The sequence below is a fragment of the Paramormyrops kingsleyae genome, chromosome 8, assembly GCF_048594095.1.
Source record: "Paramormyrops kingsleyae isolate MSU_618 chromosome 8, PKINGS_0.4, whole genome shotgun sequence".
NCBI lineage: Eukaryota > Metazoa > Chordata > Actinopteri > Osteoglossiformes > Mormyridae > Paramormyrops > Paramormyrops kingsleyae.
The window spans coordinates 34149125-34177084 of record NC_132804.1 but is presented as its reverse complement, the minus strand read 5'-3'; the positions used below and the strand labels follow the sequence as shown (position 1 = coordinate 34177084).

General features: G+C 45.2%; 1 protein-coding gene across 2 annotated transcripts; it reads left to right on the top strand.

Moving 5' to 3' along the window:
* The first annotated feature begins 14120 nt into the window (after positions 1-14120).
* cidec (cell death inducing DFFA like effector c) lies at positions 14121-19450 on the top strand. Of its 2 annotated transcripts, none has more exons than XM_023837827.2 (6): positions 14121-14252; positions 16748-16830; positions 16928-17081; positions 17635-17784; positions 18338-18528; positions 18817-19450. In XM_023837827.2, exons 2-6 carry the CDS (start codon positions 16775-16777, stop codon positions 18989-18991), a joined length of 726 nt encoding a protein of 241 aa, XP_023693595.1. In that variant the 5' UTR covers positions 14121-14252; positions 16748-16774; the 3' UTR covers positions 18992-19450. The 2 variants fall into 2 exon arrangements, with proteins under 2 accessions (XP_023693595.1, XP_023693596.1); XM_023837828.2 differs by lacking the exon at positions 14121-14252 and adding an exon at positions 15839-16026.
* The last annotated feature ends 8510 nt before the right edge of the window (positions 19451-27960 follow it).

The window sequence follows — 27960 nt, the reverse complement described above, 5'->3', positions numbered from 1 at the left end:
GCACACTCTCGATTGCTGAGCAGAAGTATTCACAAATAGAGAAAGAGGCCCTAGGATTGGTGTATGGAGTCAAAAAGTTCCATCAGTATTTATGGGGACGACGATTTAATTTGTTGACAGACCACAGACCACTTTTAGCCTTGTTTGGGGAAAATAAGCACCTTCCTACGATGGCAGCAGCGCGTATTCAGCGCTGGGCAATAATTTTGTCATCTTATGACTATTGCATAGCATACCGTAAATCCAAATGTCATAGTAATGCAGATGGGTTGTCCCGTTGTCCTTTACCTGAAACAGCTGATGACACAATGGATGTGTTAGCTGCTCACATCCATACTCTCTTGTCAACGCACTTGGAGGAGGCACCTCTAAAAGTAGCTCAAGTGGCTTGTGCCTCACGTACAGATCCCTTACTAGCTAGGGTTTTTCAGTACACTATGGAAGGTTGGCCGGAGGTGGTTCAGGAATCTTTGAAAGTTTTTCACAAAAGAAGGAATGAATTATCAGTAGAGAGGGGCTGTGTCCTTTGGGGGACACGTGTGATAGTTCCAAGGAAATTGAGACAGACGGTCCTGCAAGAAATTCATGCAGGACACCAGGGAATTGTAAAAATGAAGGGATTGGCACGTCGTTATGTCTGGTGGCCAAATTTGGATGCAGATATTGAACAGTTGTGTAGAGAATGTGGAGTATGCCAAGCTGAACAGAAAGCACCACCACAAGTTCCGTTGCATCCATGGGAATTTCCAGGGGAGTGTTGGAAGAGAATCCATATTGACTTTGCAGGTCCATTTCAGAATTGCATGTTTTTGTTGGTGGTTGATGCTTATTCCAAGTGGTTGGTGGTTTTTCGTATGCCACAGGTAACCTCACAAGCTACCATTACGAGGTTGAGGAGATTGTTTGCTTCTTACGGATTACCTGAACAGGTTGTATCAGATAATGGCACTGCCTTCACATCAGCTGAATTTCAGAACTTTATGAGACTGAATGGGATTTTGCACACTACCAGTGCACCAGGACATCCTGCAACTAATGGACTAGTGGAGAGATATGTGCAAACTTTTAAAGCTGGCATAAAGAAATTGGCCCATACTGGATGGGACATCGAGGACAAGATTTCTTTGTTCTTACTGCAGTACCGTACTACTCCCAACTGCACAACAGGACAGGCACCAGCAGACTTGTTCCTGCACAGACATGTTCGTACCAGGCTGGATTTGCTTAAGCCTAGTTCCGCGGAGGGTGTACGACGGAAACAATATCTACAAAAGGACTACCATGATCGCCATGCCACTGATAGGTCTTTTGTGGCAGATGATCGGGTCTATCTTCGGAACACGACAGGAAGTGGACCACGATGGATTCCAGGAGTGGTGACACAACAGACTGGTCCGGTGTCCTATAAAGTCCGGGACATCAATGCTGATGCTGTTCACAGGCGTCACAGTGACCAGCTAAGATCTCGTTTTGGCAAAAATGCATCAGTGGAACCTACAGTTTCAGATACAGACAGTTTGAATAAAGGAACGCAACCTGTAAATGAAGACTTACAAGAACCGTGTACCTTAGCTGAATCAGATGATTCTGGGAGTTCACAACAGATTGTGTTGAGACGATCTCAGAGGGTTGTTAAACCTCCTACACGTTTTGAGCCAGATTAATTATTGAGTGTTGCATGTACAATACGTCTAAGGTGGATTGTTATTTGACACCAGGATTACACAGTTGATAGTGTTTAAAAAAAAATGTTAGAGGGTTTAAAATGCCACATGGTCAAGAGTTGTTGTAATCTCAGTGTGGAGGAAATGTGATGTATTGAACTTATGTTAACAGTTTCGTTAATGCTGCAAGTAATATGTCCTAATGGTGTTGCTGTATTAGGCGCCTTGGGGCATGCGCACTTGGATATAAGGGAACACGTTTTCTCCGACAATGATGGTTGTTAGCTAGCCTGGTTCGGTATTAAAGACGTAGAGTGAAATCGTGTCTTTGTATAAGTGGTGCTCAATATATCACAGTAATGAAGCACTTTTCGGCCAATATGTTGTTTAAAATAAAATACCCTAAGCACATCGACGGAACCTAGAGCCGCTATCGATGGATCTTCGCGTTTGGTGAAATACTTTTTCTATTTTACATTGAAATAAAACTGTTAAACTAATTACGGCTTTTATTCTTTTTAAAAAACTTGGACTAAAATATTTGTGCTTGTTTCACATTTGCTCTTTTTGACAGTGTTTTGCTCGGGCATGCCTCTACATTTGTGCTTAAAATACGGTGTTTGTCTGAGGTGAAGTGTCTGCTGCAGACGTAAGTGCTCCCCTTTTTAACTGTGAAGTTTGGTCCTTCATCCCGCCGGATAGCCTGAATCCATTTACGTCGAACTTCACCATTAACAGGGAAGGAATGAAAAGATAGATGTGGCTGCTTTTGGGCATTACAAGAACAGTCCGGTACACTGCAAGAAGAAGAGGTCGCTGCTTGCACCATTTTTTAAAACCGGCGGAAGTAAAGATACCCTACGATTACGTATTTCCGGTCAAAAATGCGTTAGTTGTGAAAAAGGTCTATACCCCCCCGGTATACAGCAACTCTGGGCCTCAGTCATGCTTCGAATTACGGGGGGTACTGTACCCCCCGATCAAGACCCAGACCCCCCCCAGAGAGACAAAAATAGCAGTTTGGGGGGGTACTACCATTTTTCGTTTGTTGAATAAAAAAAAAAGATAACCTCACCTTGTAGGAAAATTTTATGTAAAACGATTTCAAACACCCCTAATGTGGACCGTACCATTTTAACCACCTCGGCGCTAAAGGCAGGTTAGCCAGTCGGTTGCGTCATTCATTCTAATTGAGTGACCTGTTCGTTGTGTTCGTCGTGCATTGGTAACTGTAATTACGTAGCCTGTTGAAAATGTGTTATTTTACAACCTTCATTTATTCGTTTAAGTGTTTCATCTACTAATGCAAGCTGACGTCTTTATAAGTTGAATTACTTACCATTGTCCTTCTGAGGCCGGTACAGTAAACGTTAGTTACGTTAACTAGCAAGATAAGTTAAGTTCTGTATTTAAACCAGGCTTATTTGTTGAGGTAAAATCGATCATGGTCATTTTCCAAGGATGAACTCCCTATGTTTTCATTCTCATTTTATCATGAATAAAGTGTGCCTTTCTGAAATTATTTCGCCACTTAGCTTCTGTGGTTTATTATTAGGCTAATGTTAATGCATAAGAAGATCTAACGTTATGCTCTGAAAAACACATTACTATCAGTGAAACCTATAGGGGCAACATAAAACAAAACTAGCTAGCTAATAATAAGCCCTATTATTTGAATTTTAGGGGTATTGATTCTGCACTCCACAATTTCATATTTATGGACATTTTTAGAAGCTTCATCTGATAGCCAAGATACTGTTTTGTTAAACATATATTAGATTATTAACATTATATGTTAAACATATACAATATATATATATATACACTTTTTTTATATTCCCCCCACATCTGGGAGGGTGGCGCCCAAGCGCCCCATATGGGCCAGTCGCCACTGTGGTCATAGAAGTGTTATGAAAGCAGTACCCCCCGATTATGGAGGGATAATAAGCACTCTGGCCTAATAACAGTGCAGTATTCACATGTAATAATGTACCTGAGTGATTTTCAGACATTTCACATACCTCTTTGCTTTAGTATTAGGGGAAACATTATTTCCTGATAGACAGGGGAAACATAGGGAAACCGAATTGCCCGGAACACCTGCCGTGTGCCTTTACGAACATGCAGAAAAATATGGCGTTAAATTAGTGCCAAAACTTGCATGCATAAAAACCACGCGCGCGTATGCGCTCGCGAGCAGAAAATTCATGCTCTCTTTGCACAGCACTCGCTCGCTCGGTCTTAAATTAGTGCCAAAAGTAGAACCACGCGCGCGTGTGCGCTCCCGACCTGAAAACCCATCCTCTCTACGCGCTGGCGTTCGCTGGATTCTATCTACTAGTGATGGGAAGTTCGGCTCAATTAACTGATCCGATTCTTTCGAATTAACTGTCCGTTGTAATGAATCGATTCTTAAACCGATTCTATGATTAACTTTTTTTTCGTCTTTTTTTGCGTTACGTTATTTGACCTTATTTTAAGGTTACGTTATTTGACTGAAAGATAAAAATGTTCAGCTTGACTATTCACAATAAAAAAACTATAAAAAGCAGAAAGGGTGTCGATGCTGAATAAACACGCGTGTATATATATGTAGTTCTTATTTTCTTTACTTAAGCCAAATTCATGTGCATGAGTATCAAGGACTACATCACAGTTAACAACTGCAATATTACCAATAAAATAACAAATACACATACATTGAGCATGAGTAAACTTGCATACGTTGTTGTGTAAACGTCAAAGTTAATAAATATCTTAGTTTGTTCTTTGATGTAAGACGTATAGTTTTATACAGAAATGCAATGGTTTACTGTTGTGATGAATGATGAAGAGCTGCGTTTATTTTTTTCCTTTTAACAGCGTAACTGCATTTCCGCAGTAAACGCCGCAAGGGCTCTTGGGATCGGTTCGCTAACCGTTCGTTTGAGTCACCGACCGAGTAGTGATGGGATTTATGGCTCTTTGAGGGGATCCGGATCTTGGCGATCCGTTCCTTTCAAAGAGCCGTTCAAAAGAACGGCTCTTTTGGCTCTTTTGAAATATTTAGTCAGTTTTAAGAAGCCAGCTTGGGGGCATCTCAGTTTATCCTGGAAATAATCACTGGGAGGAATGATGAGGTGAGATTTGTAGTCAAATAATTAAAACTCAGATATCACACACCAATATCTGAGTTTGAATTATTCTGAAATATTGATTATTACCTCATTTGTCATGTGTGGACTATATTCCATATGGTTGCACAACATCCCTCTGCTTAGACAGTGACATCACTATTTTGGATTTACCTTTAGTACAAAGTGTGTGTATGTGTAAAGCTACGTTGACTTATGTTATTCATACAATACCTACTCACAAATAAACATCAAAAACAAAGCCGGCTGCAATGAATTTCTGTGCAAAGCAGCTTTTACTACAAACACTTCCACACAATGTGGAAGTGAAGGATGCGTGCACAACTATCATCATGCTGTTAGGCAGTAGCACCCCTGCGCTGGGTGCGCCCCTCCCCCTATAACTGTTCTGTCTCGCGGAGGAGCTAATTTGTGTTCATCTGTATGAAACACGCATAGGAAAAAAAGAACGACAGAAAGAACGGCTCCCCTCCAGCCGCGACTCGGCTCCCATCGTTCATGTTTATGAGCCGTTCAAAAGAATCGGTTCGTTCGCGAACGTCACAACTCTACGACCGAGTGACTGAGAACCCGCAAGTTCTCGGGGAGTTGCTGAGAGCGTATATCAATAGACTAATACAGCAACCGGAGTCTTTAACCCACATTTCTGCAGAAAAAAACGTGTAAATAAATTCGAAGGCATTTGAATTTAACAGTGTTTTATTTGTCGGTTTGTGTTATTGTTTAATTAGTATGAGCAGAAAAATGGTCGGCGTTCAGTCGGCGCTCACCTGGTGCCACGAACGCCAGAAAAAAGCCTTAGGCCTTGTTCACATGGACGTCTGTACCAGGTGTTTTTCTGGCGTTCGTGGCGCCAGGTGAGCGCCGACCATTTTTCTGCTCATTGGAGCAAATCAAAGCGTCCACACGGGCGTTCAGCGCCGGCGTTCGGCCGGCTACGCGTTCAGGTGGCGTCAAATAAACGCTGCATGCAACGTTTTCTTGCCGTCAAAATCCCGACGAACGCGAGGAAAACGACGCTGTTGCGCTTACATGGCGTTCGGTTGGCGTTCTGGAGGACCGAATATGTCCCATGAGTCTGTACGGCAACTGCGAGAAACCACGTTTTACGGAAAATGTGATACTTGTAATATCGGTATTGTACCAGCAGTGAATTAATCAACTGCTGGTACAATACCGATATTAGGAGTAACCCAACCGACGGATCAACTGGTGCTAATATTTTCGCTTAAAATACCAATTTAAAAAGCTCAGTAGGCAACTGGAAATCTGGACATCTATAAAGAAAAACTCATTTAACTGATGCGCCGTATCTGCTTTCTCTTTTCAACTGGCTTTACTCATAGGGTTCAACTGTAGTTAATATGAAGTTACAAAAGCTGTAGAAATATTTCAGCATAAAACCATGCGATATAAATAATCATAGTGTTACAGCAACTACGGTCGTAATTATCATTAAGCCTTGCAACCCTGATCAGGATAAGCAGTGGGAAGATTGATGGATGTGTGGATGTAAATAAAATGTACATAAATGCATCTTGGACTTCTAGCTTAAAAATTAGTTTACACACTGCAGCTGATCCCCCCCAAATTTAAGCAATTAATAAACCCTGCTTCTCTCCAATGCCTCAACAATTACGGATGGATTCGAGAGTACAGCATAACTTTGGCTACTTATTACATACTGAGAAAACGGCGACTGAAACACACACACTGAACCCGAAACAAAATCACAAAAAAACTGAAAATGAAAGATTCCCCGGATCTCCAAGGCCCTTAAAGGGGCAGCGCCAGCACGCCCGGCGCCAATCCTGGTGCCTATTTCGGACCTGCCTGCTCCGGACTTGCCAGCAGCACCTGCTGCTACTGCCGCCGCACTGCCCGCGGCAATGCCTGACCCGCTCGTCCTGCCTGCGGTTCCTGCAGCTGCCGCCGCTTGGCCTGCAGCAACCCCTGCTGCAGCTGCCATCGCCGCTCTGCCTGAGGTGCCTGCTGCGGCGCCCCCTGCTGGCCATGTGAAGGCAGCGCCCGCCGAGGTGCCCCCTGCTGGCCGCACGCCCGAGGCACCCCTTGCTGGCCACTTGACGGCGGCGCCCGCCGAGGCGCCCCCTGCTGGCCGCACGCCCGAGGCGCCCCCTGCTGGCCACGTGACGGTGGCGCCCGCCGAGGTGCCCCCTTCTGGCCGCACGCCCGAGGCGCCCCCTGCTGGCCACGTGATGGCGGCACCCACCGAGGTGCCCCCTGCTGGCTGCACGCCTGAGGTGCCTGCGGAGGCACCCCCTGTTGGCCGCACGTCCTCTCTGCCCGCGGCCCTGCTTGAGGCCGCCGCTCCTGTCCTGCCCCAGGCCCTGCCTGAGGCCGCCGCTCCTGTCCTGCCCCAGGCCCTGCCTGAGGCCGCCGCTCCTGTCCTGCCCCAGGCCCTGCCTGAGGCCGCCGCTCCTGTCCTGCCCGCGGCCCTGCCTGAGGCCGCCTCTCTGCCCGCGGCCCTGCCTGAGGCCGCCTCTCTGCCCGCGGCCCTGCCTGAGGCCACCTCTCTGCCCGTCCAGCCCTGCTCGTCGGTCCAGCCTGCTCCGGACCCGCCTGCTCCTAACCCGCCTGTTCCCGTCCTGCCTGCAGCTCCAGCTGCCACCGCTCTGCCTGCGGCACTGCACGAGGTGGCCACGGATGCGCCCCCTGCTGGCCTCGTGATGGAGGCGCCCGCTGCGGTGCCCCCAGGGGCGCCCCCTGCTGGCCAGGAACTGAGGGTGCTCGCTGCAGCCGCGCCCGAGGGCCTGGCTTCGCCTCCGCCTGCAGCGGAGGAAGCCGCTCTGCCCGTGGCGCCCCCTGCTGGCCAAATGAGTGAGGTGCCTGCCAAGGCGCCCCCTACTGGCCTCACGGCCAAGGCGCCTGCCGAGGCGCCCCCTGCTGGCCACGGGAGGGCGGTGCCCGCCAAGGCGCCCCCTGCTGGCCGCACGGCCAAGGCGCCTGCCGAGGCGCCCCCTGCTGGCCACGGGAGGGCGGTGCCCGCCAAGGCGCCCCCTGCTGGCCGCACGCCCGAAGCGCCTGCCGAGGCACCCCCTCCTGATCTGCCTGTCTCTCCTGTCCAGCCCGGCTCTCCGGTCCAGCCCGGCTCTCCCGTCCAGCCCGCGGCTCCGGCTGCACCGCCTGCGGCCGCGCCCGCGGGTCTGGCTGCACCGCCTGCGGCCGCACCTGCTGCCTCACCAGAGGCCTAGCCTCTAGTTTCCCCAGCCCTAATGACTCCCTCGCCCTTGCCCTGACAAGGCCGACGCCCCCCGGGACCCCACCTTTCAGTGTCCCGCAAAGGACGGGGACACAAGCGTCGGGCCCAGGTCCCGCCCGCCCTACCCCCTGGGTCGCCCGTTCGGCCCCTGGCTGTGGCTCGGTGGCTGCCTGCGGGTCCTGGGGCGCCGGTTCGGCTCTCGCCTCCGGGTCCCCCTCCGGTGCCTCGTCGCCCACCTGCGGTCCCTCCGTCGGTGCCTCGTCGGCCGCCTCTGGGCCCCCCTGGTCCGGCTGGGCGTCGGACGGCGCCTTCCCTGGCTCCAGCTGCACCTTCTCCTGCCGCGGCTTCCCCCTCCTGCCTGCCTGCGCTGTTGTTCCCTCCTGCTCCCTCCTCGTTTCCTTTGTTGGTCCCTCCGTCTGTCTCCTTGCCCCCTGTGTAGTCCCCTCCGGCTCCGGCCTCCCGTCCGCCTGTGGCCCCTGCGGCTGCCTCCCCTCGCCCGCCTGGGTTCCCCCGGGCTCCCCTTTGTCCTCCGTCTGTTCCTGTCTGGTCTCCCCTGTCTGCTGCTGGTCCCTTCGTCCCTCCTGTCTCTGCTCCTCGTCCCTCTATGCCTCCTGTGGTCCTTTTGTTCCTTCTGTTTCCATCCCTCATCCCTCTGTATCTCCTTTCGCTGTCTGCCTGTCTGCCTTTCCTGTTCTTTGTCAGGTCCTGTCTTTCTGTTGGTCCTTGTTCCAGTTCTGTGTCTCTGTCCTGTTTCCCTGGTCTCGTTGATGGTTTTGTTCTTGTTTTCCAGGTCCTGTTTCCCCGGTTTGGTCTCCTTCGTCGCCTCCCTTTGGGGCGCGCCCGGAGTGCGCGCCTTTGGGGGGGGGTTCTGTCACAATCCCCTCCGTTCGATCCCGATGTGTGCCACGCCCACCTCGTTACCTCGTGTGATTCCCTGATTGTTCTCACCTGTGGCTCGTTACCCGTAGCTTGTCTTTTGTATTTAGTCCTTATCTCAGTCAGTCTTCCCAGATCCGTCATTGTAGTGTCAGTGGATGTACGTACCTGTCTACCCCCGTCTGCAAATAAACCCTGTTTGCCCGACTTAACGGCTCCGCTCGCCTGCTTTCCGGCTCGCCCGCCCCGCGATTCCTGACACTAACTAGCTATAACCCCTGGGCGATGCAGCCTTACCACTCTGATAAGCCATTTTATTTTACAGTGCTGCAAAGATACAATCAGCTGAAATTTCATATCCTGTCTGATGCAAGAACTGTTCATATCAGAAGTAAAATGGAACCATTTATTTTCGCAAGTATATAAAATGTTTGTATCATAATGTAATCCTGAAGCGTCACGGAGTTGTCAAATCACTCGGAGTTTATCTTGATTTGACTCCCAAAAAGTTTATATTATGAACACACATTAGAATTTAATAACTGAAGGCTGAGTTTTAACAATTTTTTTATTTTTTATTTTTAGGTATATTTTATGTAGCATTAATGTTATGACTTGTTACACTGAGGGAATCTGGGTTTTCACTGAGTATGAAGTGAGGATCTATTCTTAAGCCGTTGTTTAAAATCATTATTAGGCCTATATGGAATGTATGGTATGTTTGGTATATTTATTAAATTTATCAATTAAAATCATATTAATTCATGTATTGAAAGGAGTTTGACAGTAGTTAGTGTTTAGTACTGCTTTAAGGTAAACACTGCCAGGTTACAAAATTTGAAAATGGTTAATAGTTGAGAATATTCATTCAGAATTTAGAAAAGTAAATCAAAAAGTAATCAAATGTAATTAGTTACATTACTTTCATATAGTAATTGAAATAGTTACACTACTGTTACTTTTTAAATAGAGTAACTTGTAATTGTAACGAATTACATTTCCAAAGTAATCTTTCCAACACTGGATGGGACTAATACAGTATATGCAATGAACCTAGAGTATCCAGCTAAGTTGAAGAACACTTTTGAAGTTTTTCAAAAGCTTTTTCTTGAACTTGACCCTAAGAAACTACTGAACAAGGTGCAGACACTAAAAACCAGATTGCTTGCATGAATGCTGAGATCTCTTGCCAAGCAAAACAAGCACACTTCATGCTTATTTTTCATTTTTATTTTACATTTTATTTTTGCAGAAACGCAAATTGTTCATGTTCATCACTCTCATGGGTTTGCTTTATGTTGTGCCAAATACCAGAAATGCACTTAAAAAATTCTTTTGTGCCATGATCCTACAAATCTGATGATTGTGACTTGATCAAGCAAACTTCCTTTATATATTTTTTTTTGTTAAAGATTCTCGAGAAGATATTTACAAATTGTTTTATGCAAGTTGATGTCTTGGTTCTCATTATGGTCCTTTATGGGGTGTACCTTAGTGAATGTGTATTTAGGATTTTATCGTTCTTTTTTTTTTTCCACCAGTTTGACATGGGGGAGACTTAAAAAATTTAATTTATCCCTCTCTTTTTAGTTGGGGAAGATTAATATGTTTAACATATGTCTAAATTTGAACACTTATTTGTTTATATACAGTATGCATATACAGTCAAAGTAAAAAGTATGTGAACCCTTTGGACTTATCTGTTTTTTTGCATGAATTGGTCATAAAAAGTGATCTGATCTTCACAGGTACTGATATACAATGAGCTTAAGCCAGTAATACACACAAAAATGTACTCTTTCATGTCTTTATTATACAAACGCATTCAACGTTCACAGTGGTAGTGAAAAAAGTAAGTGAACCTTTGGATTTAATAACTGGTTGACCCTCCTTTGGCAGCAATGACCTCAACCAGGCGCTTCCTGTAACTGCAGATCAGACCTGCACATCATGCAGGGGGAATTTTAGCCCATTCTTCCCTGCAAAACGGCCTTAAATCTTCCATATTCTTTGGTTGTCTTCTGTGTATGGCTTCTCTGCAAGTCATTCCACATCATCTCAATAGGACTGAGATCTGGGCTCTGACTGGAACACTCCAAAGGTGGATTTTGTTCTTCTGAAACCATTGTGCTGTGGATTTGCTGCAATGTTTGGGGTCATTGTCCTGTTCCATCACCCAGCCTCTTCTGAGCTTCAGTTGATGGACAGACACCTTTCACATTATCCTGGATAATTTGTTGATAAACTTGGGAATTCATTTTCCCCTCAATGATGGCAAGCTTTCCAGGTCCTGACACAGCAAATCAGGCCCAAATCATGATGTTTCCTTTACCATACTTTACTGTAGGGATGCTGTTTTGATGTTGATATGCAGTGCCCTTTTTACACCAAATAAAGTTCTGCTTGTTCCTCACAAATAGTTCAATTTTGGTTTCATCACTCCAGAAAACATTTTCCCAGGACCACTGTGGAGTGTCCAAGTGCTCTACTGCGAACTTCAGGTATGCAGCAATGTTCTCTTTGACAGCAGTGGCTTCCTCCTTGGTGTCCTGCCATGGACTCCTTTCTTGTTCAGTGTGTTGCGTATTGTTGAATCATGTCATTTGCTGTCACTCCAGGGTTCTTCTTTACCTCATTGATGACTTTGCATTGTGCTCTTGGGGTCGTCTTGGTGGGGCACCCCCTTCTAGGCAGAGTAGCCACAATACCAAATTGTGTTAATTTATAGACAACTTGCCTAACAGTAGACTGATGAATATCTAAAATATCTGAGATGACTTTGTAACCCTTTCCAGACTTATGTAAAATAACAATTCTTGATCGTAGCTCTTTTGTGCGAGGTATGGTTCCTATCTGTTATATGTTTATATGTTTCTTTTCAAAAGCTCAAACTCAAACTTTTCAGTGTTTTTCATCAATCAACGTAATTCTAGGCCACACCTCTGACCTCTTTTCATTAAATGGACTCCAGGTTTGGTAAAGTCTGACTGCAATGAGCTTTTTTAAAAGTCATTAGCTTAGGGTTCACTTACTTTTTCCAACCTTCAGTTTCACAGTTTGAATGAATTATTGAATATGATCAAAAATTCTCTGAAAATATGTGTAAGTTTAGTTACATGAGAGTTTGTTCATTATTGTGAGATACGACCATGTTTTATATGGGAATTACACATGAATATAGTAAATTCCAACGGGTTCACAAACTTTTTACTTTGACTATATATATTTCGTAGAATATTTGTATTGTGTTACACCCCGCTCGTCTAATCCCCCTGTGTGCCACGCCCCCTCGTTAACCTCGTGTGGAATCCCCGTGTCATCAGCTGTTTCGAGTTGTTTTTCATTAGTCTTGTGTATTTAAGTCCACGTCTAAGTTTGTTTCCCTAGTCCTGTCATTGTGGTGTTATAACGTTGTTAGCCCACAATAAACCCCGTTTTGTTCGTGTCCACGGCTCTTTTCGCCTGCTTCCCCCGTCCGAGCTCTGCCTGGTATAACACATTGTTTGTGAATAATAATGCATAACCCCACTGTGACCATATTAAGTTTAATTAAATTATTTATTTGAATTGCTGTGAATGAGTTGATGTGATTGGAGATAGATTATTAAATAATAATTATTAAATGCAGCAATAAAAAAGGGCAAATCAAACTTATAAACAATAATAAACCTTACCTATTTTAAAGGATTCATTTAGGAAGCAGGCAAAATATATGGAAGAATGTACATATACTTAACCTAATTTATTTTTGTAAAAGACATGAAAAGTCTATGTACATTTTACTCAAAAAAATCTAGCTTTAAATTTAGATGGGAAAAAAGTGTGTGCAAATAGCTTCCAAGGTATTTTTATGTAAATCCTGCAAGTTATTTTTTACAGTGTACCTGCACCAAAAAAATATAGCTTTTGTTTTGTATACTCATTGCATATATTGTGATACCATGATCTGAGAAATGAATTTATTTAATGTTCAGCTCAATCTGTAACAATGAGCAATGCTAAGGTCATGTGATTCACAGAGGCGCTTCACTGCAGTATGAGGAGATCAGCTAGCATGGTAACACACAGTGATGTAACGCTGTGTTCCCCATGAAGCTCCTTGGGTATTCTCAGACATTCCATAAATATATTCTATTCGAACACTGGACAATATGATTAAAGTGATAAAGTAATCTTCAAGGCCTGCCCCATCCAGGCTGACCCCGGCCGTGTTACGTGGGCGCTCCGGCTGGCCAGCAGACGGCTGCTTCTGGGCACCACACCCCGGCCTGGCTCCAGGGCCCCTCCCGCTGTAGCTCTTCCAGGAAGAGTTCTTTCAAGAATCTGCCATTGGCTGTCTGCAGTTATTCAGCCACTGAGGTCCGAGCCAGCTACAGATATTTCTACAATCTAAATAATTTTTAACACAAAAACCATACTTTTTGGTTTATTATGTTTAATTATTATTAGCATCTGCCCCAAGAAATTAGTGTTTTATATAAGTGAATAAACATTTATATTGCTACAATTAAAACAGATGCACATCCATCCATCTATGCACCCAACAATGCATGCATCCATCCATCTCTTATCCTCACTGGGGATGCTGGGGTCCCATCCCCTGTCCCTGGCAGCACAGGTCACTAGGGTAGGGGGCCAAGCTGGATGGGATGCCAATGTGAAAAGCGCAGCACATGAATGTTCACAGTCATGGGGCCTATAAAGGGGGATGCTTAGGACAATTTCAAGGGCCTCTGAGTGACATGGGGCCTTAAAAATGTGGAACAAAATTGGATTGATCTGGGTTGGGGGCTAAAAATGTCTGGTTGTACTGTCATGCAAACTCCACACACACAAAGCAGAGAGAGAGGGTGGGGGAGAGGAACTAGGACCCCCAAGCATGGAGCTGTGATGCAGCAATGCTATCCAACGAACCACCATGTTAGAAAAGTGAGTCTTTTTTTTTTTATCTGACTGTAATTTGAGTTCTCATTAGCTGTAGTGCGTTCAATATGAATCCATTAAACTGAAAAATAAATGTGATCAAATTTGCATAGGGTGCGCAATGTGTACGGAAATAGAGGACAATTTGCGTATTTTCGTGGGTCAATACAGGACAAGGCATTTCATTTTTCAAATAGGGCACCACCGTAATATACGGAGCGGGTGGCGACTCTCCCCTTCACTGAAGCACCGTGTTTAACAAAACGTCGGATCCTTTAACAAGGAGTTTCACAGGTGGCGTGCTCACACCAATCAGACATATGCAAATATTTAAGTAGGTAAATGCTGAAAGACATCGTATTAAATTTTCTGCTTCAGGTTTTTTCGGCCAGATATCGTGGAAGTTTGAATCTTCGTCTTATAATACATTTACAGGTATGGCGTTAAAGTTAATCCTTATTCGACTTACTGTCTTATTTCCTTTCGTTTTAGTGGATTAAAGAGGTGAAAACTCCTTTATGTAGCGATAAAAAATAAAACTATCATGATTCATTCAAACAGAGGAGCTTGCTGATAAATTTGGACCTTTTACGGAGTCTTTTTGGTCTGGAAGATTTAATCCGAATCACGGGTTTCACAAATGCCTGCTGACTGCCATTCTTTAAATGCAACCTTTTGTTAGAGTTTATTATTATTATTATTATTTTAAATCTGGTTGGAAAATGGAATGTAAGGGTTCACGTTGCAGAACAAGCGAAATATGTAAGTATAGGTGTCTGTATCTTGAGAAACGCTCTGTTGCGAGAGGTTCTGCTCATTTCGCATTGCCTGCCCTAAGCACACAGGCTGTCTCTGATTTCATTATCTCCTTGGCACTTGTGATCATATACTCTGGCATGCAAACTCTGAAGAGAGCTTTTGTGTTATTGGTTTAATTTTATTAGTGTGTGTGTGTGTGTGTGTGTGTGTGTGTGTGTGTGTGTGATGTAAGAATGTCATATATATGCATAGTGCAGGCCCTGTAGTTGTGAAATACTGAATTGACTGTAATACCGAGTTGCAGTCTGAAAGGACAGCCCACACCCTCAGCCTTTGAGCAGTCATGAATACAACTGACCGATACTGGCTACATCCTCTGTAATTCTAGCATGGTGTATTTAGCTACCTGTACTGCTAGTGTGGAGACCTGCATGATTTGTGGTAGGTCTGGTAGCATTTATGAACCCTCCGTATGTCGTCTCGGGTTCTGCAGGGCATTGCAGGATTGGGCCTGTACTTTGCGTCACAATATTGCTGATGCTGATTTGGCAATTATTGGCTTTCAGTGCCGTCCTCTGCCCGTCGATGCTGTTAACTGCGAGATTAGTGAGCTGCTTGTGAACTGGAGACCCCTGTGTCGAGTGCACTTTCCTAATAAAGGCATAGCGATTGCCACAAGCAGGGCAAGGTGTCGTAATACTAAAAGCTTTACCCCCCTGCTGTGTTAAAAACTGCCATGTTTGCTCTGAGGCTCATGTTTGCCGTGAGGCTTTTGGACAGGAGGACTAAGGAGAAGGTTCTGTTCTTGCATCCTGCAGGGCTGCTCTTCCATTTCACACAACCTGAGAAACTGTTGCAGAGCCTGTGCCCTGAAGAGCCCCATTGGATCATTTAGCTACAAACTTGTAATTATGTCTTTAAAAAATGTTACCGACACAGCAGTTTTGGGGAATGGATGGAGGTAAACAGCTGCCTGGTTTAAGGCCTGAGGGAATTGTTATTGGGTTAATGAGCACAATGGATGTATTTAGCCTGTGGTTTAGCTGTTTTTTCAAGCACTCCCTTAGACTAAAAAGGCATAAAGACCATCTTCCAGCAGAACTATTATGCTTTAAAGGCAATATCCCACTTCTGTGATGCAACGCTGTCCTGAGTAAGCAAAAGGTCCCCCTCCACCCTGTTAATAAGCAAGAGGGAGGTTCAGTGGAGGAGGCGGGACAGTTGCCAGTGTGGGAGAGGTAGGGTTATGGGCGGGTGACACAGGAACAGCTCAGGCTTGGCATTGCTCAATAAAGCTGACTGCACCTTGAGGGCCCAGACTAGAGCAGAGGTGACAGTGACGTGACTGTGCTCAGCTGGATGGTGCCGCTGTGTCTCTGAGTGTTGACTTCAAGACAAGCTGAGAGCTCAAGCACAACGGGCTATACTGAACTTGCACTCTCTCCAAATAGTAAGTAGCTTTTTCCTGCTTATGATTGTTGGCATACTTGTGGTTCTGACTACCTGGTTCTAATACATCTCTTATGGTGAATAACGAAGACTGGTGTTTCTGTCTGTGTTCATTGGTACCTTGATTTGGCAGGCTGCTGTCTGATTTTCTAAACACAAGCCCATTAAACCAAGGAACAGGTTTAAGTTGACAATTTTCTGAATATGGTTTTGGTTCTCTTCCAGCAGAGGATTAAAATGGAGTACTGTATACTCAGTCTCTTGAAGTGTAGATATCACTGGGCAATGGTTGTTGAGTAGAAGTAGTGTGTCTGGTTTTGTTAAATGTTATTCTCTGAGAACATAGTCCTTAAAGATTACTATTGATGAAGTACTGTGATATTGGCTCCCCCTGGGGCTACAGCTTGGTACTACTCTACTGCTGCAGAAAACGTTTTGGAATACTTTTGAAGTTTCTTTTCAGTCCAAAGTTACATAGTTGGGTAAATTTCACATCTCTATATTCGTGGTGTTAAGGGGTTAAAGTTGTCGTTGTGGTTAGAGTTATGCCCATAAAAACGAATGGAGTCTCCACAATGAGGAATATATGAGCCGTTTACGTGCCTGCCCTGTGATCCTATCCAAGCTACCTGTGATAGGCTGTGTGCCCCCCCCCCCCCAAATCCTGCCCAGTATAAACTCTGTATTGACTGCCAGCAGTAAAGTGACCCTTCTCATTGCAGACGACGGCTTGGCCGGAAAGACACTGAATGATGGAATATGCCAAGAGGTCGCTTGGTCTGCTATCTCCCACCTCCCTCTCAAAGTAAGATCTTGTGATGATGACTGAGAATGTCCTCCTAATGTTCTCCTCCACCCAGTAGTACAGCCTCAGTGGGTATAATGCTGCCCTCTTTCTTTAGATGCGTGACAGCCAGTGTCAACGCCAGCGCCTCCATGACCCAGCAGCTCTTCACGGGGCTAAACTCGCGACCCCGGCCCTTCCGGGTCGCCAACGCTGACCGAAGCTTGAAGAAGGGCATCATGGCTGACAGCCTTCGAGATCTCCTGGACAAGGTGAACGTGCTAGGATTGAGAAGTCGAGCTGTGTTCTGGCCAGCTGCATTCACTGTGGGGACTTAAGGGATGGTTCAGAACAAAGCTACGCACGCAGTGTCCTAGATGAATGACTGTGCTCTTGACCAGGAGGACACCAGAATCTGAGCACAATGTTGTTGGGGTCAACATCACTACGGTGCCAAGACACCTTCAACTTTCAGCAATCGTAGGCTCTGGCCATGATTGTTCAGCCTCCTCCTTGGTTTACATTTTGCATCCTCTACTGCAATAGAATTGGGAATAGTTACATGTGATGTTCCAAATGTACTGAGGCAGCATGCAAACATAGATGCATTTAGTAATTAAGGAAGAACTAGTACCAAGTGCATCTCCCATTTAACATAATTGAGGAGTGTCAATTGGACACACAGGTAGCTTTTAACGGAAAGTGAATAGATTATGCCTGTGAAATGAATGATTAATGAATCTACAACAACTTCTAGAAAAAGCTGGTGTCATGGTAAATCAGGACAGCTGGTTTGATCCTGACTGGTTCTACCTGCTCTCATAGGCTGTTGATACCCTGCAAGTGAGCTGTACAAGCTCCCTGGTGCTGGATGAGGACGGAACTGGAGTGGACACAGAGGAGTTTTTCATTACCCTGGAGGACAATGCTGTCCTCATGATTTTGGAAAAAGGACAGAAGTGGACACCACCACTCGTGAGTCTCTGAATCTCCTGGGAGGGGGTCAGGTGGGCTTGACCGCTGTTCCTGAATGTGCAGAACATTTTGGTTTTTGTGTGAGGATCAAATTTGATACGTTCTCCTGATATAAGCCAGATTTTGTCACCAGAATTCCATTAGATGGCTGGCTTTGAAAAGAATGTGGAGCGTATCAGTGTTAGTCTTTCCATATTTAATCTGAGCACTTTGTGCTTTCATTTATATTCAGAGTGCAAGGTTCTGGGTTTTCTTTCCCTGTCCCTAGAGTACGGCGACTCCTTCAGTGTGTCTGACATTGATCAACTACAGTTTGCTAAAAAGTGGCTTTGAAGTTAATGTGGGTTTGCCTGTGTCGCTTCTGTAAGCAGCCTTTCACCTTGTTGGTTCCTGTAGGTTGCCAGTTACCTTCAGTGTCGGGGAAGGTATTTGTGACCAGGGGAAATACAATGACTACTTTACTATTGCCTAAGTAATTTCTGTTGTACTCTTTTGTCACATGAGAGAATCATTCTTCAAAATGGCTTGCCCTGATTATTTTATCCCCCGACAGCACGGTCCACAGAGGGCATCATCCAGTGACCGCCACCCCCGCCACAGAAAGGATGTGGCAAAGCTGACCTTTGACCTGTACAAGACCCACCCCCAGGAATTCATTGGCTGCCTTAATGTGAAGGCCACGCTGTATGGAATGTACTCCATCTCGTATGACCTGCGCTGCTATAGTGCGAAGAGGATGGTGAAGTGAGTGGGGTCAACCTGGGGGGGGTGTCTCTGGGTGTCTGCTCCTGATTTCAGCCAGATGTCTTGGTCAGCATTCAGAAATGCATCTGAAGGCAAACTGCATGCATACACTAAGTTGCCCTGAGCTCTCAATTGACCATCGACAATGGGAGAAGAATGATATTCTACCAATGTAATTTAAAAATGGACTTTAGCCCAGTCTGCATACTCTTGTGCTCCCTGGTCTGATGTTTATAATTTGCTGCCTCGGGATTTTCTTACGGCCACTTTGCCCCTCTGTAATCCCAGGGAAGTGCTGCGATGGACGCTGTTTTCCATGCAGGCCACGGGCCACGTCCTGCTGGGCACTTCCTGCTACATGCAGCAGCTCTTGGATGAGGAGGAGAAGGCGGAGGCAACAGTGGTGCTGCCCAGTCTCAGGAATGGGATGCGAGCTATCCAGTGGGGGAGGACCCAGTGCTGAATGAACCAAAGCTGGCAGAAACGTGGGAGGGGTGGTGGTTCTTGGATGGACACACTGGGATCTTTGCTACCTGGAAGTGGAAGAACATGCAGCAGAGGGTCTTGTCTCATGGCAGCTCGGACCATGTGGCAACTGTTCTCAACTCCAGTAATTCTATATACTTTGCAGCTGGAACATTGGTGTGTGTGTGTGTGTGTGTGTGTGTGTGTGTGTGTGTGTGTGTGTGTGTGTGTGTGTGTGTGTGTGTGTGTGTGTGTGTGTGTGTGTGTGTGTGTGTGTGTGTGTGTGTGTGTGTGTGTGTGTGTGCGCTTCTGGATTGCCTAGGAAGCTGTAGAGAAGTTAACTTGTTTATGCATGTTAATGTGTTCCCCATGCTCGCCGTCTATTTATACTTTTGTATTTCAGATTGACTGCCGCTATGTGCAAAATGACCGACACCAATAAAATGTTACACTGGGAGCCTATGGTGTTTCTGGATGTCAAGCCTGTAGGGCAGGGGACCCATGCTTTCATTTAGTTAATGACGTCCCTTTCGTGGATGTCATTTTAATATAGGATGCTGTGTACACTTGCCAGCTAAAGGCATTGTAGACAAGTGGGAATGCTTTGCTAATGGCTTGGAGAACATTAAATCTTTGCAATCTACATAATAAGCAACTAAAGCAGGGCTCTTCAAATCTGGCTCTCGATTACAAATCCAAGCCTTGTTTTCAGGTCTCCCAGGTAGTTAGTTTAACAATTACTGATTCTGATTGGCCAGAGGAATTCACACCTGGTTCCAAGTCAATGAAACATGGAAAACTAGCAGGGCTTGGACCTTGTGGCCCTGAAACTTTGTTTCTTCTCATACACATGTGGAGAATGTTCTCCTGGTGCGTTTTCAGGAGAAACTACTGCTGGCCAATAAGTTTTCCGCTGCAGAATTTTTCTAAAAACCTGGCTATCACTTTTGCTGCTTTCTCATGTTCTGTCAAGTGGGTAATTAGAGTTTCAACCGTAATAGATGGATTTTTTTTTATCGGGGGGGGGATTTACCCAAGACCAGCCAATCATCTTTGGCCACTATCCCATCACCCCCTCCCCCCAAAGGCCAAATCACTTGAGCTGGGAGGAAACCTGTCTACGGTTCTGTCCAAAACTAAAGGGTGTTTGACATTTCCGCTACCAACCACAAGTGGCTTATTGTTCCCGGTGGTCCAATAGAAGACTATCATCCAAAATGTTACCATGAAAGCAGCTGTCTCTCCCCTCCACCCCCCCGCCCCCCCCCTTCCAGGCAGTAGTCCTGAGTGGAGGCAGGCTGTCTGTGTAGGACGAAGCTGGCCGTGCAGCTTCGCGAAGCAGGAGGGCACGCTGGGCATGGCGCGGGCGGGCTGCCGGTTCTGTAATTGCTTCAAGCTGGGTGTTTGCTCAGATACTGTAATTGTCTTTGCTTTTGCTCCCACCAGGCAGAGGCAGCTATGGGCTCTGGGAAAACAGGGGGGGGGCATGAGAGCAATAGGATGGCACAGCTGAGTGGGAGCAGAGACAGCTAAGGTGTAGATGGGAGCCATTTGTGTTTCCTGGGCGTAATCCATGGCTCTGTTTGTGGCCTCATTCTCGCAAAATGGCAGGACCTAGGGCCTCATGTACAAATGGTGCGTACGCACGAAAATGTTGCGTACATCGGTTTCCATGCTCACGTCGGGATGTATAAAAACGAAACTTGGCGTACCGCTACGCACATTCTCACGGCAGCTCCAGACATGGCGTACGCACGTTTGTGTTCGGTTTTGTAAACGGACGGCACTCAGTGGCAAGTCATTGCAACTGTGGTTTCGCTTTTTAAACTCACAATCATGACACTGACTTTATCCAATACACCAACATTAATTGTCTGTTATTTACAAATGTACGGCACCTGATTTTAATCAATTTGTAACAAAACGGTGCAGAAAATGACCAAACTAATACAACTACCATGGCAACTCTTGCGTTATTGGAAGACATAGCTTATGGAAGAATTAGAAGAGAGCGCGTATTCAGGGATCATAGTGATTTCTGGGCCCATGATGATGACTGGCTTCTAAGTCGATTGAGATTTCCAAGAGCAATCCTTTTGGAGCTGCGTGCTAAACTGGGGCCAGCATTACAAAGGCAGACGATGAGGAATTGCGCTATACCTGTTTCTTTACAAGTTCTGTCCACTCGCGGGTTCTTAGCCACAGGTGCTTATCAGCGAGAACTTGCGGACCGGTCGGGTATTTCTCAGTCAACACTGAGTCATGCCATGCCAGCTGTAATCCGCTTGTCACCCAGATGTATAAAATTTCCTTACACTGTGGTTGAACAGGCAGACATTAAAGTGCAATTTGCAGCAATGTCCGGTTTTCCCAATGTAATCGGAGCCATCGACTGCACGCACATTGCTATAAAGGCACCTTCAGAGAACGAATTTGTTTATGTAAATAGAAAGTACTTTCACTCTATTAATGTACAAATTCCAACATGCGTCTCAATGTTGTGGCTAGACGGCCTGGCTCAACCCATGATTCGTTCATTCTCAGAAACAGTAGTGTTGTTAACAAACTTGAAAATGGGGTGGTACGTGATGGCTGGCTGCTCGGTAAGAAGATTTTTCCCATTTTATAATTTGGCCCAATATTGTAAGCTTTGTTTGATTTAACCATTTGACAATTCCTTAGGGGACAGTGGGTACCCACTTAAGTCGTGGCTTCTCACGCCGCTCGCAAACACACAATGAATAAGAGCGGCGTTATAATGATGCCCATTCTCAGGCTCGGGCAGTGGTAGAGCGCACTGTAGGGCAGCTTAAAGGCTGTTGGCGCTGCCTGGACAAGACTGCTGGGGTGCTGCTATACATGCAGTCCGCAAAAAGTGTCGCATTGTACACGCATGTAGCGTGTTGCATAATCTAATAGCAAGAATGTAAAACATAACCAAACACCGCATTTATTTAATTCTTGCAATGTGTTGTTAATATCACACAGCATATTATTTAGATGTTTTAATTCATTGGCAACATCTTGCAGCATTCACGATTTCTTTTTGTGACTGCAGCACAGCTTCAGTCAGCACACAGCCGGATGGTCGCCCCCCCCGGTTTCTGAGGCACGGGAATGTGTGCAGCCAGCGGCCAAAGATGTGCTCGGCACAGCAGCACCATAACCGCCTGTGTCGTCCTCGGCACTGGGGGCACCTCTTGTACTATTGTCTGTAAGAATAAACAAACAGAATAAAGAAAAGTAACACCACATCTGCGCCCTACGTGTTATTATTCATAAACATGCATGTAATTCAAACAAGTATGGTACGAGAAAAACTCACCCGCGCTGACATCGGCGTCCCCCTACCCCGACAAAAGTGTGTCCCCAATCAACGCAGCAACTCGTTGCTCAAAGGGTGTGAGTCCGGGAATTCCGCTACCTCCACCTGTGCTGTTAAGACTCTTACGGTGAGCGGCCGCTCGTTTTTGTAATTTCGGCCACCATGCGAATTTCGGAACCAACATTTATAACTGACTCCGCCACGCTGTGCCACACTATCAACTTTCGTTTATTGCTGATGCCACTACTTAAACCACGAAATATTTGGCCAATAAGTTTTCCCCACGTGGTTTATCCATTGTTGTTTAAGAAAAACACAGAACAAAGTGGGTATTTATACAGATTTACATATTCAAATATACATAATTATGGGCGGGGCGGGGCAGGGCGGGGGGGTGGCTGTGGGCTCGTTCACGTGCATAAAATTTCACGCTAATTGGGATTTATAAAGGGAATGTGCGTAGATCTGTGCTTACGCACAGTTTTGTACATCTGGATTTTTTCTTGCGTACGCACATTCCTAGTTTTGTCTGTACACCATGTTTTAGTGTGAATTCTACGCACGTCGTTATACATGAGGCCCCTGTTGCGGCAGCAGGTGCAGATTTACATTACATTTATATTTCTGACTTCAAGGTTGGAGGTTTCAGTTCAAGGAGAGGCTCCTGTCGTTGACTTTATCGCTTGGTACTTATTCTTGCCCTAGTTGAATATTAAACCAGTTAAACAGATCAATACAACATGCGGCTTTAATCTTGTGAAGACATTTTTGAACAAAATGACAATGGCACACTGACACCAGACATAAAGTGGCGCCATCGGGCGGAATGAAAGCCGCCTTTTATGTGTGACGCTGCCAGCATCCTGCTTGCCTATTACCTGCCCCTAATGAGGGCGAATAACCGCATCGCGGCCGCCAGCTGTGATCCCTTTACGCAGCCGGTGGCCAAAGAGATGCTTCAATGCCTTAGTAGTACATACCATCCTCCATTCTATGTGTGTCACATAATCGTTTCTACATTGATTCATAGTGAATTACAGTTATTCAGTTCCTTCCAGTAAAATTCTCAGGGCTTACGGCTTTGTACAATCTATCCGGGTGAAAAGGTGTTTGGAACAGCTGAAAACGATGAGGATGAGGATGACCATGCCGCAGCTCCTCCAGCTCATTTGCTGGCACAGGTGCTTGAATCCCCCGGTTCAGCTAAGTCAGTCGGAAATACCGTACCCCACTAGTATTGTGTATAATTACAAGGGCACTTTAAGCCCCATACTGTCTGGAAATGAGAACAACAATAGGCCAATGGACTTAAGAAAGACAAGGATTTGATAACCCCTGGTGGGTGGAATTTATCGTGTCCTGTCAATCACTTTCTTTGTTTAAACCATAGAGAGAGAAAGAAGTAAACAGTGAGAAGTTGGTTCATCCAATGACTGATGCCTCATTTTCCCAGCATTAATAAAACTATCAGTTCAAGCTTCATTAATTTATTTTAGGATTGTTGAAACTGAATGTACGATATGGTCCTAAAGATTAATGTACACCTTCCCGGACTCGCAGTCTGTCCCAGGACACAAAAAGATTATCAAAATTGTTCACACCCCCCTGACTTCGGTAGGTTTGTTAAATAGCCACCTGCCAGTCCTGCTAAAAACTAGACAGGTAGATATTTTATTAATCTCATAAAGGAAACTGCAATGTGGCAGCAACCAGGCACAGTACAGTGCAGTGATTCAGTAGGTAAAAAGTCAAATAGTAAAAGGACAACAGCTGAACATTTGACTGTATACCCAGTGTGCAAACGTCAGCCAATGGCAGTGTGTTAGATCCTATGGGTCAGAGACCCCCAGTGAAGGCCCTCCTATGGCTGTGAATCATCACTTTGCAGTATTGTATGAGTCAGTGGCCAGGCTGGGTGGAGTTCTGTTTGGAGGAATTTCCTCCTGTCAGGTTAGTCATACTTTCTGTCAAAAGGCCTAAAATTAAGGGATTTGGTTTCCCAGAGTCCTTTGCAAATGTAAAATTCCTTATGCTATATAGGGACTGCTGTCCTTTTTAACCAGAATCCTATGATATTCTGTGAGATCATGTTATGCGATATCAGTTTTACAAAGGAAGCCAAATATAGACTGCATACACACGTTATTTTTGGCCTTTATATTTCTCACTGGGTGTCGATTCAGACCTAAGCTTGATCAATAATTTACAGCTTCTAATTGGGACGTTTGATCAAACAGTAGATGGAAGCCAGCTGTGTAAGTCCGGTCCGAACTTTTAATAGGGCTTTCATGCTTTCTTAAGCTCCCTGTTACAGTTTATGATGCATCCTTAATTAATACCTTTAATGGCCTTTTATCCAAGACTCTAACAAGGTGTTAAAGTTGATCATGACAGGATTGCAAAGTTCACGCAGTTCGGCTCGAGGTCGCCCATCCCCCTCACCTCACACTCTACAGCTTATTCACCTGCTCCTCTTCTCCTCTTCCTCTCCATTTATCTCATTCCTCATTCCCTCTATCACAACTCAGCAGAATGCGAATTAAAATGCAACTGGACAGGTTTATATTTGCGGATCCGTCTGCGAGGCGCTCGTTCTGCAATTAATTAGGAAATGCTATGCTCCTGCTGACATATTCCTGGCAGATTGATGACTTCTCCATTGAGACACCATGTGCGGTTATGCTAATGATTAATGGCAAGAGAGTTTATGGCCATTATTAAACAGCATCCATGAAGATGCTTTCACTGCACAGCAAATTTAACCACAGAAAAATGACGGGATTCTTTTTGGACCTCAAATCAAGGTAGGATTTTTGTTTCTTATGAAATGACAGAGGCGCCGTTGTGGATGGGTGGGTTGTCCTGTTGGGGGGCACCATGGTGGATGGGTGGGTTGTCCTGTTGGGGGGCACCATGGTGGATGGGTGGGTTGTCCTGTTGGGGGCGCCATGGTGGATGGGTGGGTTGTCCTGTTGGGGGCGCCATGGTGGATGGGTGGGTTGTCCTGTTGGGGGGCACCATGGTGGATGGGTGGGTTGTCCTGTTGGGGGCGCCATGGTGGATGGGTGGGTTGTCCTGTTGGGGGCACCATGGTGGATGGGTGGGTTGTCCTGTTGGGGGCACCATGGTGGATGGGTGGGTTGTCCTGTTGGGATTCTGGATCCTACATCTGCTCGTGTGTTAGCAGTTTAGATGTGTTGCGTGGGCTTCAGCTTCTATGCTCCCTGTCTGTGAAACAAGCTTCCAGAAGACCTGAGGTATGTTAAAACTGTCAGTTCATTTAAATCAGGTCTTAAAACTTTATTGTTTGCTGCACATTTTCAATAAATTTTAATCATACACTAAGACTAATTAAGTTTAGTCATACACTGTCACTATAATATAACTCTTTTCAGTTAGCTATTTATTTCATTTTATTTATTTGTTTGTGTATTTAAATTGATTTTTTTGTCTTTTAAATGTGATTTTAATGTCTATTATTAAATTGTGCTCTTCTGCCTTTGTAAAGCATTTTGAATTGCCTTGCCTTACCTTACCGCAGTCCAGAGACATGCAGTACGGCTGACCAGTGTTTCTAAACCCCTCAGAATGTGTGTGTTCTGCGATGCACTGGCACCCCCTCCAGGGTGTGTCCCAGCCTTGTACCTAGTGCTGCCCAGGACAGGCCCCTGCCCCCCCGTGACCCTCACCAGAATATGCATAAATATATAATGGCTCGTTTAATTCAATGTAGTGTCCATGTCTACTGCCACATGCCTCCTGAAATCGATACACTTTTGCAGATGAACATGAATTGTGCAAAACTGACCCAAATTAACTTAATCTTGACCGTTACAACATCCATTTGTCTCTTAAAAGCTTAACCACTACAGGGTCACCAAAACAGCTACTGCATTTTAAATACTGAGCCTCTTATCCAGAGCAATTCGGAAATTTCCTATGTACTTCTACCAGTCAAAAGTTTTTGCACACACTGAAACTTTCTACGTAGGCATGTTACTCACTTAACATTTACTAAAAATACACTCAATTTTCTTTGCAAACGAATAAATTTACAGTATGTTCACCATTTGAGTACCTCTATCAGCAGTTATCTAATCTAATTATCTCTGATTCGTCAAAGTAACCTTTTGTAGCTGTTATAACAGCAGAGAAATTTCAAGGCATTCTTCCTACTACCAGTATGTGACATTAAATCTTGTTTTGGCTTATAATTTGAGTCTGTCATCACCACACAATAGGATGTCAGACATGCATTGTCACATGCTCTTTCGATGTTATAAAGGAAGCTTGTTTTATTTGACTTATATGTTAAATTTACAGATGTTCATTCAACTTTCCAATGCTTATCAAGAACAAATAAATAAATGGAAAAGTGGTAAAAGCAAAAACTTTTGACTGGTCGTGTACTTTTCTAAATGTTCATGTTTTATGCAATGCATTTCTAAGCAGCTGAACATACTGACTCCAAGGAGAATTCCCTCCTCAAAGGTATAACAGAATTCTCTTACTAAGACTGAAATCCAGGTCCTCTTTGGTTTGCATACCCCTTTCACAGTGTCCTGTTCTGCTTGCATAGGCAGATAGATTTATGTTTACAAATCACAAAAAGTCCTCCTTTCAGCAAGAGGCCAGCCTTACCGCCATGCAGACGGTCTGACACGTTCCTGCCGTTCCGGGTGCCCTGTTTCAGTGGCGATTCTGATAATCGGCACCTCTGATGCTGAGAGACACATTAGCTTTCCATAACCAGCTTCTGGGTGGGGGATACACTGAGAGGATCCTTCTGGAATCCAGCAAAGGCAGGAGATGCTCTTTCATTGCATGATTAAAGATATCCTTATCAAGCACTGTTTTAGTGATTGTAAGCCCCTGGGAAGAACTGAATGATGGCACCCCCCACTGTCTCATATCAAGGTCCTGAGCTTCACTCAGCTGCCTTCATGGATAGAAACCCTTGCGCTGGACCAGACTCTGAAATGGTCCGCCTTGGTTCTGCTTGGAGGACTTGGCCAGATTTGGCAATTGATGGAAGGAAGAGAAAAACTGAGAAACTTGAAGTTGTCTTAGTGACAGGTGCTACATCACCTGAGACATATGGCTTATATGGGCTTAATGCTAGCTGCTGGCGGTCATGGTTATAATGGAAGAACGTCCTTTCAGCTATTATCCAAACATCACGTTTATGTCTTGTGTGCATTTCTGAATGGATATCCTTTGTTTCTGACATGGCTATATTCTGTCAAGGTCATCTTCCAACAAACCTGATAGCCTTTCCACTTTGGTGGGAACATCTTCATTACTGGTCCTGTGTCAGAAATACAGAAGTGGGGCTTCACTAGACTACGGTATTGCTGGCATGGTGTCCCTGTACTGCGAATTCACTTTAATTCAGCTTTAGCCTTAGGGGCGACGAGGTTAAGACTGCATGGCTAATACGATAAGTGGATGTGCGAGAGGTATTCTTCGGTAATTGCAAAATGTGAAACTCTCATATCCTATTCTTATGTCTCTTTCAAGACATTAATGATGATGAATATCCCGAGTGAAATTATGTCATTTCGGATAAATGCTCCGAAAGCCCACGGCCCACGTTCACCCTTGAGGTGTCTTGGTCGTCCTTGCATCGCTTGCCACCTCCT

What these genes read in the sequence shown, in the direction of transcription:
- cidec (XM_023837827.2), top strand. Translation starts at nt 16,775, where the DNA reads ATGATGGAATATGCCAAGAGGTCGCTTGGTCTGCTATCTCCCACCTCC. An exon ending in TCTCCCACCTCCCTCTCAAA is followed by an intron (nt 16,831 to 16,927) that starts GTAAGATCTTGT and finishes CTCTTTCTTTAG; the next exon opens with ATGCGTGACAGCCAGTGTCA. An exon ending in TTCGAGATCTCCTGGACAAG is followed by an intron (nt 17,082 to 17,634) that starts GTGAACGTGCTA and finishes CTGCTCTCATAG; the next exon opens with GCTGTTGATACCCTGCAAGT.